At 41.3% G+C, this 14,873-nt stretch overlaps 1 protein-coding gene across 1 annotated transcript in view; it reads left to right on the top strand.

Moving 5' to 3' along the window:
* LOC310937326 (uncharacterized protein) overlaps positions 1-12,361 on the top strand; it is a gene marked incomplete at both ends in the record, with an annotated part of 13,738 nt that extends 1,377 nt beyond the window's left edge. Inside the window, 13 exons of the mRNA XM_083901556.1 lie at positions 1,064-1,179; positions 1,494-1,649; positions 1,834-1,938; positions 2,048-2,257; positions 3,209-3,401; positions 3,552-3,637; positions 5,067-5,070; positions 5,458-5,573; positions 8,978-9,133; positions 9,227-9,331; positions 10,230-10,439; positions 11,875-12,067; positions 12,259-12,361. Of these exons, the coding sequence (XP_083757682.1) occupies positions 1,064-1,179; positions 1,494-1,649; positions 1,834-1,938; positions 2,048-2,257; positions 3,209-3,401; positions 3,552-3,637; positions 5,067-5,070; positions 5,458-5,573; positions 8,978-9,133; positions 9,227-9,331; positions 10,230-10,439; positions 11,875-12,067; positions 12,259-12,361 (1,753 nt within the window). The remainder of the gene's footprint in view (positions 1-1,063; positions 1,180-1,493; positions 1,650-1,833; positions 1,939-2,047; positions 2,258-3,208; positions 3,402-3,551; positions 3,638-5,066; positions 5,071-5,457; positions 5,574-8,977; positions 9,134-9,226; positions 9,332-10,229; positions 10,440-11,874; positions 12,068-12,258) is intronic.
* Positions 12,362-14,873: the final 2,512 nt, after the last annotated feature.

Below are 14,873 nucleotides of genomic sequence, written 5' to 3'. Positions count from 1 at the left end.
AACCAGCGAGGTGGTGTAACGAGAAAGAAACAGAATGTTCAATGGAGTAAAGTGGCATTATCGCTCAAACTATAGTTATTATAACAGGGTTTCTCACTCCTGGGTCCTAGGGAGCCATTGTCCTGCATGTTTTAGATGTTTTCCCTGCTCAAACACACATGATTGAAATGGTCAGCTCTTCACTAAGCTCTGCTGATAACGACCCATTTGTTTGAATCCGGTGTGTTGGAGCAGGTAAACACCTAAAACAAGCAGGACAGTGGCTCCCTTCCCCAGAACTAGGAGTGAGAAACCCTGAATTAGAATAAGATCCTCATGTATTCAGTCGGTAATAAGTGAGAACCTTCCTGTGGAAAGCACCAGGAAATCCACGGTGGTTAAATGCTGAAATTACAGTCGCCTCCACCTGTGCAACCAGGTTTCAAACTTCAGCTGCAGAATCAGCTGAACAGAGGATCACTACTGCTGTCTGTTTTCACTCATATGATAATATTACAAACACTTCAGATACAATCATAGGCCTTATCAAACAAAATTTCCCTTTGGCTTGTTGAAAGACTGCATCACATGTCATGTGCTCGCTCTGCGAGAACCGCATTGCAGTTTTGTCTTAATCGATTAGTCGAACCAAACCCTTGCAACAGAGGGCTATTTGTATCTAATCGTGAATTCCCAGTTCCCGAAAAGATGCTTCACAGAAAATGAGACTGTGGTTCTCTATTTCCCTCTCTTCTTTTTTGCTCTGCGTTTCATTTCTCTGGACAGGAGTCTTGATGCAACATTGACGAAATACGGAGTTTTAAGTCACCAATTTTACAGAATGCAAGCAATCAGGTATGAAAACTCTTACTCAGCAGAAAAAAAAAACATACAAATGCTGTCTCTTAACGACTTTAATCCAAAATACCTGCCAACCAGTTCTTAACCTGTGACCTTTAACTCCATTATATGACCTTTTTGCCTGTTTAGTTACTGTAAGGTCAATCAAAAATGTACATAAACTGTTTCTGTGTTCACTTTTCTTTGTGTATATCTTCATACATATTCATACTTTATTCCTCAGGTCTCTGATAACCACCAAGTGGTCCTCAGACGTGTCTCTGGAGGGAAAGACAGCCATAGTAACGGGGGCGAACTCTGGCATTGGAAAGGAGACGGCTAAAGACCTGGCCAGCAGAGGCAAGCACTTATAAAGACAATATAACAAGCTATGAATTATGAAAATATGTTTCCCACCTCAGCATGACATATGTTAGCTGTGCAGATAACATTTAACTAATAACCGCTAAAGTCGTTAATCCCCATAAGCTTAGGCAAATGGTTTTAATCGAAGATGGGTGAAAACACAAGATTACACGTGCTGACAGATTAGAGCTTAGACAAAGATACGCGTTTAAAAGGTGAGCTCAGCTTTCGTCTCGGTCTGATTTCGTCGTGCGTGTGCGTACATGTAAGCACGCTCGCCATTAATGTGTGCTAATCTCTCTGTTCAGGTGCCCGGGTGATTTTGGCATGCAGAGACATGGCCAAAGGAGAACAAGCTGCTCGGGACATTATCAGGGAGGTGGAGGGAGCCAAGGTCGTCGCTCGGCAACTGGATCTGGCCGACACCAAGTCGATCTGCCAGTTTGTTGAGAATGTCTATGACAGTGGGTGACTTGTTATTTGTGCAGCATTCGTAATGACATAATGCATTCCCTAGCCCCTTACCCTAACCTTAGTCATCAACTAAATGCATAACCCTAACTCAAACCAAAACTGTCGCCCTGAGCTTCCAAGGTTAATTATCCAGTATACTCATGCACCCCTTTGACAGATGTTGTTGTTTTTCAGCTGAAAAGGCTCTTCACTACCTGATCAACAATGCCGGTGTGGCTGTTTGCCCTCATACCTTGACGATGGACGGATATGAGATGCAGTTTGGAGTAAATCACTTGGGTGAGAGCTGAACTTCACCCTAAAAATCAAGCTTTATCATTCATTAAATTAGTAAAGGATTTAAGTCTCTGTATATGTGTCAAACACCCTTCTTCTCCCCCCTCTGAAGGTCACTTCTTCCTCACTTTCCTGTTACTGGATATGCTGAAACACTCGGCCCCTTCCCGAGTCATCAACGTGTCATCGGCGGCTCACGCCATGGGCAGGATCCACTTTGACGACCTGAACGGTGAGAAGGAATATCACCCGGTCAGGGCCTATGCACAGAGCAAGCTGGCCTCCGTCCTTTTCACCAGAGAGTTGGCCAAGAGGACAGAAGGTGAGGAACAGAAACAGAGAAAGAACTGGGTTGTGGACAATGTGTGTCTTCATATCTCTTTCTGTGCATTCAAAATCAGATAATGTATCTCTTGCCAGAGTGAGGGTCACATGCTCCAACCACAGTTGCTCCGGGCAACAAACGGAGCATAGAGGAACATATTTGTGTCATCTTAAAGAACTAGCTATCACCTGACCACTTTTCTTATTCGTCATTTAATTATAATATATATATATATATATATATATATACACATATTATGTATATATATATGTGTATATGTGTTTATATATGTATATATGTGTGTATCTTTTTATGTGTATATACATATATGTATGTATATGCATATGTGTATATATATATATGCATATGTGTATATACTTTATACATATATACATATATGTATGTATATGTACATGTGTATGTGTATATATATATGGATATATGTACATATATATGGATATATGTACATATATATGGATATGTATCTATCTATACACACATACATATACATGTATATGTATACGTATGTATGTTTGTATGTATATACATACATACAAACATACATACATACATACATACATATATGTACATACATAGATATACATACATATATATATATATATACATACATATATAATGTATATATATTAGACTAGTTTCAAACTAAAAAATGTATTGTTATTTATTAATAACAAACTTTTTATACCCAAAAGTCGGATTCACTGGGCTTCTTCTCTGAGAAGTCAGAAATTAATACATTTTCATTCAACCACTAAAACTATTGTTTTTCTTGTTCAGGAATGCAAGTAAATAATGTAATTTTACATTTTAATCAAACTTATGAATGTGCTTTATGATTTTTATCACATGACCAAAACTATATTTATAATATTACATCTGCCCAATAAGAAGTTCTGTCCTGTTAATCCAAACTTTTTTTCCCTCCAGTCTTCGGTGTGACGATTTACTCTGTGGACCCCGGAGTGGTGAACACTAACTTGACCAGGCACATCCGGCGCCCTCTTGTGGGTATGTTGAAGACGTTCAGTTGGCTGCTGAAGACCCCAGCAGAGGGAGCCTACACCTCAGTCTACTGCGTGGTCACTCCTGAAAGCCAGCTGCTCACTGGAGGACACTACAAGTCAGTGTGAACACCGTTCAAACCAGACTAGATCATTCCACTTTAGTCAAAACCTTTTCAGTCATTCTGTGTCAAGTTAAACCCATGTTGACCACTGTTAATCACAGAGAATACAAATGTCATTTTCCTTTTTTTTTGTTTTCTTTCCAGGGACTGTGCCAGCTCAGAGGCCTGCAGAGCAGGTCAGGATGATGGCATTGCTCTGAAGTTATGGTCTGTGAGCTGCCACATGCTTGGTGTCTGCTGGAGATAAATAATAGCTTAAATGCTTAGAGTATAATAATAATATGCTCTGCTCTCCCGTGTATTACAAAACCAATATTCATGAACACACACAGCAAAAGAGTGAAAATTGACAGCAAAGCTGGTGATAGTGAAAGCTTTAAGTGGGATGAGAAAGTCTGAATGGTGAGACTCGGTCAGGAGAGACGTGCAAGTCGATTGGAGAAGATGGTTATAGCTGCACTTAATTAAAAAACATATGGCTTACAATCCAAATTGTGTTTTTTTTTTTTTTTTTTTATTGCGCATAATCAATGGCGACATACAACAAGCATTTACTTTTTGGTGGATAACTAATTTGGGAAATCCTCCTGACTTTTGAGATTAGGAATAAGCAGCCTGGTCCACTCTGATTTCTGAATATTAGGAGGTCAGGGAGGACAATGTATCTCCTTCATTTAAAGCACATGCTGTAAATTAGGGGGTTTCAAAGTGAAATGACCTGGCGGGCACGTGAGCTTCAAACCTGGTTACCACATGATTCCATCATGATGTCGCAACAACAACATGTATGACTATACATCACATGATTTCGAAAATAAAGGTGCTTGTGTCGATACATATAAGTATATAAGTATATATATGTATATAAGTATTTGGGTCAAAACTGAAGATAATTTGATTAAATCATTCGAGAATAAAGTCATAATGCTCTCGAAAGATTAAATGTTTTTTTCCCCCTTCAGTTTGGCACTAATACTTATAACTTTTGTAAATACAAAATTAACCTGTAAATATCAAAAAGAAATATTTAAGGCGACGGGCCACATAAAATCGATCAAAGAGCCGCATGTGGTCCGCGAGCCTCGAGTTTGAGATCTGTGGTACTCAAATAATCCACTGCTCTTTGAAGCTGCTTGTTTATGTTTTTTTTTTTTGTTATAGGAAATAATCTCGGACCTATCGAACGATTCTTAAAATAGTTGGTGAATAATTTAGTAATCAATACATTGCTGATTATTGCAGCCATGCAGTCCATTACACTGTGTTGATACGGTGAAGGCTCAGATCTCTCCTATAGCATGGGAAGGCAGGAACCCCCTCCCCACCACTCCACCCCCCCCCCTCACATCTACATGCTGTGAATCAATTGTGGGCCTCAGCTCGCTCCTGATTGGCCCAGCGCTGATACTATGATGACAGCCGGGGCTGGTGTGGTTGGAGGGAGACTGCGAGCACCAAGTCCATTGATGAACTGCTGCGAGGAGAGAAGCAGGAGGTGTTTTTTGCTCATTTACTGCTGCTGAAAGTCTGTTGGATTTTCTTTCCCCCTGCACTTGAGGAGGAATGCACTACAGGTAGGAAAGAAAAAAAAAAAAGAACAATAAGTGGCAAGTACACACGTAGAAACTGCTGAAGTGGCTGCCTCTCTGTTAATAACAGGAATGTGAGAAATGTAAAGAAGATTACACAGAGCCACCAGAAACTGGACTAAAGGCAGTCTGTGTTTGTTTTTATTCAGGCACTGTATTTATTAAAGTTTAATTAATCATTTTATTTGCAGTGAATGTTTTGTTTCATTCTGGTAAGGAATATATCAACATCAAAGTCAGTAAATATGATAAATAACATGTTTTAATCAACACAATTTGCATAATGTTTTGATCAACTGCCACAGGATGAAGCAAACACTGATGAGTGAATGTGTTAAAGTTAGTAAACGGGTCACGTTTCTTCCTCCTTGTCATAAAATAGATATAGGGACATTCTTAGCAGTTTTTTTTTCCTGTGGATTCTTCCTTTGCTCATGCTTTTACTTGTTGTCGTTCACCAGTGTGTGCTGCTGTGACCACTGGTCCTCTGACGAGAGGCTCGATGGAAAGACTGTCATCATCACTGGAGCCAACACTGGTATTGGCAAAGAAACTGCCAGGGACCTGGCGAGAAGAGGTACTGCACATTCTTGTCCGTCCGCCTGTCTCTCTGTCCCTTTAACAATCTTACACATTTCAGCTAAAGCCTCTGAACGTGATCTTTCACTGTGACTCCAGCCCTCCCCCCCACAGAATCAGAAGTAGGTCAATTTGGTTTGGTCACAGTTCGATTGTATCACGATACTTGTGTGCCGATTGTATCGTGTTTCTGATTGGTTTAGACTCCGATACGATAATACTAATAATTGCAATTTGCTTTTCTTGCATAACACAGAGCCGAAAGATGCATTTCTTCAGACGTAACCCACGTGTGTCATGTTTCCAAAAACATGACACATTGCATGTCAGTGTGACTGATAAACAAATGACTGATAAACAAAACTTACTCTTTCATGTAAATTGGCAACTCCTACTTTTAGCTGTTTCTGCTCATCAAGCCAGCAGATATATCATGATTCTGGTGGAGGAAATTCTATTTTAAAACTCCCAATATGTCCCCAATTAGTTGTTCTGTCCTTCTCCCTACTTCATATATCTCAAATTTCAAGGATAATTGGAGACAAGGAGGAAAGTTGAGGCTGTCTGCTAAAAAAAAAAGAAAGAAAGGCAGAGATGACAGACAGACGAGACAACGTGGGGGACAGAGGAAGCATTGTGAGGGTCTGCTTTCCTCTCGAAGCAGACCTGCAACAACAAACGAGAGATGGGAGGGTGCACACAGCATGCTCACATCCACACATCCCCACACACACACATACAGTGATTAACATGAAAAGTGGATCTACATATGTGATCCTGTTTGTTCATCTTCAAAAGCTTGGCATGATCTCCATCTGTCATGCATATTTCAGACACCATGTTTTTATATATATATATATATATATATATGTGTGTTATAAAACACAAATAATGATACAGGAAAACCCCTAAAATTAAAAGTAACAGAAGAGCACACACACAAAAAAGGAGACACAACATGGTGGATGGCAAATTACAGTATCGCTTTCGGATAAATGGAATTATCGTACAGTGCGATGACAACATGATTCGATTTGCAGGGATTCATAAGAGGAGGTATTTGCCTGGAGCACCGCATCCTCCTTTGATTATCCGTCTGATTATCTCTTTGTTTTCATACCGAGCATGATGTTGTTGAACTCATCACTCGTCCGTGTCACACTCGTAAATGTTCGAGCATGCAGAAAATATCAGGTTTGCAGCTCTTTATTTGCATATGTTCATTATTCATGCGTGCAGTGAATGACATGATTATCTCCAGGCTGATCTTTAACTTGGCTCATTGTTCCCCTCCATTCGCCTGTGTTTGTGTGCACTTTTAGTTAAAAGAGTGAACTTGACAACCAGGGAAAATGTGGGAACAATTGGGTTTTCCCACATGGGAGCAGCAGGGGACAAACAAAGACACTGTGATGGGACACAGACACCACGCTCCCACTGATTAATGGCTCTCCTCTTCCTTGATTTTCCGAGCACAGCGGCTATTTTGTGTGTGAGAGCGTTTGCTCTTGTGTGTGTGTGTGTGTGTGTGTGTGTGTGTGTGTGTGTGTGTGTGTGTGTGTGTGTGCGTGCGCATGCGCGTCCTTGTGTCCTCAGAGCCCCTTTCTGGGCTCATTAAGGAAGAACGCATCGTAATGTGCGTCAGAGGCGAATGAGAATGACACAGCTGAGAGGGCCTTGTGTTCATGCCAGCGGAGCAGTTGCCCTTAATGAGATGCTGAATGAGCGGATGATCAGAAGTACACTGGGAGATTTAGATACTTCCTCCTTAATTGATGTGGGCATCATTGTATGACTGCAAATGAACGGAGCCATTACAGTAAACACGGAAGGATTTTTTTAAACCTTCACTGTGTACTTTTCACCTCAGTACGTCACTGTCAGATTCCCGGAAGAAGTAATGAGTGTAAAATGGACAACTTTAGAGCCTGAATCAAGAGAAAATCACATTTACTTGTCATTGCCAGTGGCACAGTGGTGGTTAATACTGGTTCTTAAGGTTCACAGGGTGGATCCAGTGCCTTTTAGTGTGAAAATGTGGATGTAGTACAGGTCACGAGGGGGCTAGAAATACTTTTCATATCAATAAATATCTTTTACATTCAATTTATTATCAAACTATTTCACACCATGATGATTGAGCCAATCAGGTCCAAGTGACTCTCTCTGTTTCTCAGATTAGTGGTGTTTGGATCTATGTTGCCTGGCAACACTCACACACTTGCACACAGGACAGTCTGGTCTCAAGTACCGAAAAGAGATACTTGAGTAAAAGTACAAGTATTTAACCTGAACATGACTTTGGTAGACGTTGAAGTCACCTGTTACAATATTGCTAATAATAAAAGTAAAGTAAGTGTCAAAGTCATTTTCTGGAGTGAAGAGTTTCAGCGACAGGGTTTGATTCCCAGTGCCGCTAGTTTATGCGTCCTTGGGCAAAGCACATGTAGGCTATCTATGAAAGATGTGTGATAAACAATGCACTGTATGAATGTGAAGAGAATGGCAGCTCATCGAGAAAAGCTCTATATAAATACAGAACTCTTCTTCTGATTTTTATTTTCTAGCAACCAAGATAGTTTGAGGAAATGTATTGAAGTAAACGTACACAGTTTATTTAGAAAGTGTCGTGGAGTAAAAGTAAATGTACGTGTGAATGTGAATTTTGTACTTCCTGTGTGTACACTGCACACAGGAAGTGATTGATTTTATCACAAGACAGATGGAAACAACAGCAACATTGCGCGAGTAAAGCGTGATGGATGCAAACGGGTTGACATGAGAGAAAAAAAAAAAGTAGAGATCTCGAGTTTCAACGTTTTTTTTCTCATGTCACTTCGGGGGCTCCGTAGAAATAAAACTGAAAGAGCAAAAAAAAAAAGTGAATTATATCGCTCAACAAAACCTACGCGTTCGAGATTGTCATTTCAGTTTTATATGATCTACATACATAATACACTTTGCATGTTTTCTTATCCTTTATAACCAGACAAAATGTAAATTATTTTATTTGTAATTTTGTATTTTAATGTTTTACTAAATTGCTTTCCAAATGGTGCTGTGGAAAAGGCCCACACACGCCCACATCTGACAGGGAAGATAGCCAATACTGCAGCGTGGCACCTGGGGTGGTGAAACAGTATTGCGCAACAAATTGGAGCTGGGACCCCCCCTAATTATTAATGGGTATTTCGCACACTGTACAAACGTATCCTTAGTCATGTCTGATAGTATTGCTTGACAGTGCCCATGGTCAGATGAAGGATGCAAATAACGTTACATCATTTCTGTTCACAAAGCAGAATAATAACAAAAAATTCACCAAAAGTTACAAACTGCAGCTTTAAAGCTTGTTGAGTTGTCAAATACAAATGATTACATCACAGACTTGTTTGTTTTCAGGTGCACGCATCATCATGGCGTGTAGAGACCTGGAGAGAGCCGAGGAAGCTCAAGCGGACATTTTGGAAGACACAGGAAATGAGAATATTGTTGTCAGGAAGCTGGATCTGTCTGACATTAAATCCATTAAAGCATTCGCTGAACTCATCCTCAAAGGTAGTGATTAATTTCCTGTAGAGGCAGATACTGTCGACCGATTCTGTACAGCCATTTATTTTGATTTACATTCGTGATACTTCTAATTTTCAGAGGAGAAACAAGTGAATATCCTGATAAACAACGCAGGCATCATGATGTGTCCTTACTCCAAAACTGTAGACGGGTTTGAACTGCAGTTTGGGGTCAATCATTTAGGTAAGTACATGCTGCCAGTTCTGTTGAGTGTCCATCAAAGTACTTATGCTCTGTTTTGCAATTGAACTAAACATAAACCGTAATATCTCTGAGCAAGTGTGCCAGTAATAAGATTTCCACATTTCCCGCAAAAGAAGATGAAAACATCTTTAACCCATACTGGATTAACAAGCTGCACAACACACGCTGACCTTTATATCAGCCAGGAAAATGATTCAGAGTCAGAATTTTCTTCAAGCTGTCATTGTTTTTCCCGTGTTGGACTGCGGCTTCCTTCCAAATGATGGTTGATCCTGTGAGTTATTTATGGCACAGGCAGAGAAGGGAGGGGGAGAAAACGAGAGGAGAACATGCTGTTTACAGTCACCCACACAAATCTGCACACATCCACATGTATGTACATAGCACATCCTGTGTAAATGTACTCGTGGCATGTATGCTATAAGTTATGTTCAACAGGAAAAATAGAACAATTGGAAGGGAAGCAACGCTCCAGCCAGATGTTGATGTTTCCCTCCACATGCTTTATGTCACTTCATGGCAAAGTCACTGTGAAAGTGGACCATGAACATGAATCGTTTCCAGTTGTACTGATTTTCTTGTAGAAGTTGAGACTTAGACCTTCAAAGAGACAACATTGCAATTTTACTGTGTAAGAAACACAGTGTGACTTTAGCACAGTCAGTGCTGATGTCTTTCTGTGTTGTCACAAGGCTCTCCATAAAGTATTTGGTCATGCGGGGGTGTTACATTGAGTCACGCTTCCTCATTGTTGTGTTCATGGCCAACATTATTTACATACACATTTGTTCCATCACATTTAGTGGATAAAAAGCCAACAGAACACTGATATTTAGCAATGATAATAAATTCCTCTTCCATATACCGTGTTCCTTAGGTCACTTCCTGTTGACCCACCTGCTGCTGGACCTCATCAAACGCTCGGCTCCGTCCCGTATCGTCGTTGTGGCGTCCGTGGCTCACACCTGGACTGGACTTCACGTTGACGACATCAACAGCGAGAGGAGTTACGACACCATGAAGGCCTACGGACAGAGCAAGCTGGCGAATGTCATGTTCGCACGCTCCCTTGCCAAACGATTACAAGGTGAGATGAGATGGTTTTAATGGAAGTAACGCTCAAGCAAAGGAGGGAAGAACACAAACAATAACTGGGGATGCTCTCGCTGAGGGTCATTCAGTCCCTTCTACTGAAGGAGTGCGAATCCGGTCTGCGTAGCCAGCTGTTCCCTGTGAGGGTTGGACTCCACCTTTGTCACCGATTCTGTCGATAACTTGTATGGACATCATTTCTAGATGCAGCTGTGGGGTGGAGGGTGTCGAGTAAGGTGGTAGGAGGATCTTGTCTCTGCTTTTCCTGGATGATGTGGTCCTCTTGGCTTCATCAAACTACGCCCTACGACCCTACGGGAAGGTTTGCAGCCGAGTGTGAAGCAGTTGAGGATGAGGATCAGCACCTTAGGTCATGGTTCTCAGCCGAAAAAAGGGTGGATTGCCCACTCCGGGTAGGTGGAGAGGTCCTGTCTCAAGTGGAGGAGTTTAAGTATCTCAGGGACTCATAAACAAGTGAGGGAAAGATGGAGCGGGAGATCTACAGGTGGATCGGGGTAGTGTTTGCAGGGATGTGAACGCTTTACCCTCACCTATGGTCATGAACTTTGGGTCAGGACCTGAAAGAATGAGATTGCGAATACAGGCAGCCTTAGAGATAGGGCGAGGAGCTCAGAGCTACATACGCTGCTCCTCCACGTCGAGAGGAGCCAGCTGAGGTGGTTCGGGCATCTGGTTATGCCTCCTGGACACCTCCCTGAAGTGGTGTTTGACATATGTCCTTCTGGGAGGAGACCCCGGGGCCTGACCCAGGACACGCTGGAGGGATTATATCTCTCAGCTGGCCTGGGAACGCCTTAGAATCCCCCGAGAGGAGCTGGTAGAAGTGGCTAGGGAGCTAGAGGGCTGTCTGGGCTTCCTTGCTAAGGCTGCTGCCCCTGCAACCTGGACCCGGACAAGCAGAAGACAACAGAATGGAACTGTATGGCTTACTTAAGTGACTGTCCTCATTTAATTGTCTTTTCCTCATCCTGTGGAAGGAGGCTATTACATATGAATCAATGAATTATCTGGAAATGGGCCATTTTGTCGTCTTACTCATTTTTTTCCCTTCTCTGCTTAATGGACAAGAACTGAAGAAATTACTTTAATTAAAAAGAATCTCTCAGCTAATTGTTGATTCCATGCATCTTGAGAATCAAAACCCAGCCCATTATGAATTCAACTCCGGCACAAATAGGAGATTGGACAATAAAATGAAAGAACAAAATTAAAATAAAATGCAAGCACCATGGATGATGCGGTTATTTATTTTAATTCACAAATACAATTACACATGCTCAGTCACCGATGCAGTAACGTCTTCGGGAGGCATTTTTTTTTCAGAGAAATAAGTGTGATAATGTTGCAGAAAACAGGTTCATATTTGTCTGAATGTGCTAACATGAACATTGTGTATGTCCCTGTTGCAGGTACCGGGGTGAGTGTGTTCTCCCTGCACCCAGGGGTCGTGCAGTCTGACCTGTGGAGGCACCAGCACCAGTGCATTCAAGTTGCCGTGAAGATTTTTAGGATTTTCACCAAGACAACAGAGGAAGGAGCACAGACCACCATCTACTGTGCTGTGGAGCCAGGCCTGGAAAACCAGAGTGGAGGCTACTTCAGGTACACTCAGTGCTTTTTCAGCCAGCTTACAACTAAGAGCACCTGCAGTGCTGGCTTCATGCTGCTCATGATTACTACCTGCTGACTAAGAAATGGGCATTCAGGTTAACAATTTTCTCTTCTTATTTACCACTCAGACAAATGCAACACACTGTTTGTAATGGCCATTCTCTGTCCCTGTGTGTGTTCAGTGACTGCACCTCGGTGAGATGTTCAAGGACTGCGTCTGATGATGACTTGGCCCAGAAACTGTGGGAAATCAGCTGCAACATGCTCGACATCAACTGGCAGTGAATGGTGCAAAATCAGCTGTGTGCTTTTATTATGAAAGTTATGTATTTTATGGCCTTATTTTATGACTTAAAGTCCAAAACCACACAAAAAATGGCTGAATCCCTATCAAGGGCTTATTTCTTTTATAAATGTATACATTTAAAGGACATCATTTCAAGTTTTAATTGTTGGCATTAATTGATTTTCAGTACTTTGTTGAATATGAAGTTTATTTTACCTTTTAATGTGGTTATTCTTTGTTGTGTCAGTTTTGTGTTTGTATTCCAGATGCTGTGTTAGCTCATTAGCAACATTAGCAACATTAGCATTTCTGTGTGGCATAGTGGTGCAGTGGTTAACATTGTTGCCTCATCATGGCTAAAAGGTTGCGGGTGTGAATCTGTGCGAGGAACAACATAAATGGTTCTGTGAAATCATCTGACCATCAGCATTTATAGTGTTGCAGTGGTTGCAAACACATGAACGTACGAGTGCTCATTTGTGTAAAATACTGTGATGTCAGCTGAGGAGATGGTCTCTTATATGCCCAGGGGTTGGCTTGGGTTAATGCAGGACAGGAATGTGGACATGCGTCCTTAAACCACTTCCGAATGTGTGTTTTTTTTTTATTTGTAGTTGAATTTGAGGACACATTTATGGATTTGAGGACGGATTGGGAGACCTGAGGACCAGGTGTGAATGTGGCCTTACGACTCAAGTAAATTGCAACCACAAAATGGCTACATAATAATAATAACAATATGGTTATAATGGACCAACCGTTTGAGGCTTTACCAAATACTGACACTGGGAATGTGACAGCATATTATACCTGTTGTAAAAATGAAACCTGTGAAAATGACTCTTCTTCTTTGTCACTTTGAGACGTTGCTGCCTGTGTGAGCTCCGATTGTAAAGGCGATGTTGTTGACAGCCCGCTGAGTGGACCTTTTCAGATGCAGCAACATGTGACACTGGTGTGATTTTGCCTTTCAGCGCTAAGAGATTAGGTAAACCGAGTGTATTCACGGCGAGAGAATCGAGGGTCTTAAAGTCTAGGCCAGCGCCACCCAAACAGATGACTGAATTTCAATGCAACTTTCTCCACGGTCACTTCATTAAAGTGACACGTGGAAAATAGTAATGCCGGAATCCTGGCGCCCACAGCGTAGTGCTGTTTAGTATCATTCAGTGCTGTGCTAAGTGACTGATGTCCCAATGTCCCAACAAAACAGTGTGTTGAATGAATAATGCAGAGTAAAGACTAATCTGTTTTTCCTGGAAATTACCCTGTGTTAGTCACACTATGTAATAACTATAGTAAATAGCACCGTAGAAAATGCCATGTTATCAAACTTGTGTTAATCTAAATCACATGCAGGAGTATTAAGGATGAAAGGAATGTGCTGGAGGAGTGGCTGCACAAATATAGGACCAATGCTCCCTCTATCAGACATGTTGTGACTTATTATTTGACTTATCAAATAATCAGCTGTCAGAAACTGGGAAGTAAATCATTTAGATTTAGTTTATACTCCTTATACAACTCTTCCAGGGCACTTATGTTTTCAGCTATAGTTGAGTTGCTTGGTCTTATTTTCACGTCGGACGAATGTTTTTTGTCCGCATTTCTTCCAAGTAGGCCACTTCTGGCCAGACTATTCCAGACAGTAGATGGATTTACCTGGATCCCACAAGTTTCTGCCAGTTCTGAGCTGGTCATCTCCCGATTCCAAAGGGAAGTAAACGTGATGTATCTTTCATCTGCCACACCAAGTTTCCTTGGCATATGTGGTCCTCATTGTTGCCTGTTTTTGTTGTGCTTCTTCAAAAGAGCTTGAACCAATGGCGTGCACAGGAGAGCGCAATTGCCCCCCCTGGTGCTGTACTGGAGAAAAGCACAGCGTGCTAAAGTACCTTCTGGGGTGGTTAAAAAAAACACGAGGAAGTGCCCTACTGGCTGCCATTCAAATGTGGTCTCTAAAGCCAGTATTGATTTTAAAAATGTATTGTTTCTAAAGGAGTGCCTTTCTAGTGGATAAAGTGTGTAATGACCTCTTCCTGGGTTAAGGTTACTGGCAGGTGATGATGAGACGTACGTTAGTGGTTTCACGCTTAGTGCACATTTTATTCCTTAAACTTGTGTCCTGTACAACAGTACACTCCCTGCCCCTAATAAAACTACTGTGAAGCTGTGAACATCTCACCTTGGTAGCAGAGTCTGGCTGTTCTTCACCTCACTTCTACACAGCTGTTTCTGTTTCAGTTAATGACCTGCAAATGAAAAATGATGATCATTAGCATCTGTTTGGTATAATTGGTCCATCATACACCTGACTATAATGTCATTCACATAACATTCACCCCAAAAATGTAAATATATTTTTTTAACTCCCTGTCCAAACCATTCTAATGTTTTTTTTTTTACCTTTGCTGTTATCTTGAAGTGTTGAAACATACTTCATCTTTAAAAGGGTTTAAAATGAAGCCGTATACTCTTATACAAGAGCATTGAACATACTGACAGCATGTA

The sequence above is a fragment of the Microchirus variegatus genome (genome assembly GCF_963457635.1).
Source record: "Microchirus variegatus genome assembly, chromosome: 15".
Taxonomy (NCBI): domain Eukaryota; kingdom Metazoa; phylum Chordata; class Actinopteri; order Pleuronectiformes; family Soleidae; genus Microchirus; species Microchirus variegatus.
This window is presented reverse-complemented; position numbering and strand designations above follow the sequence as displayed.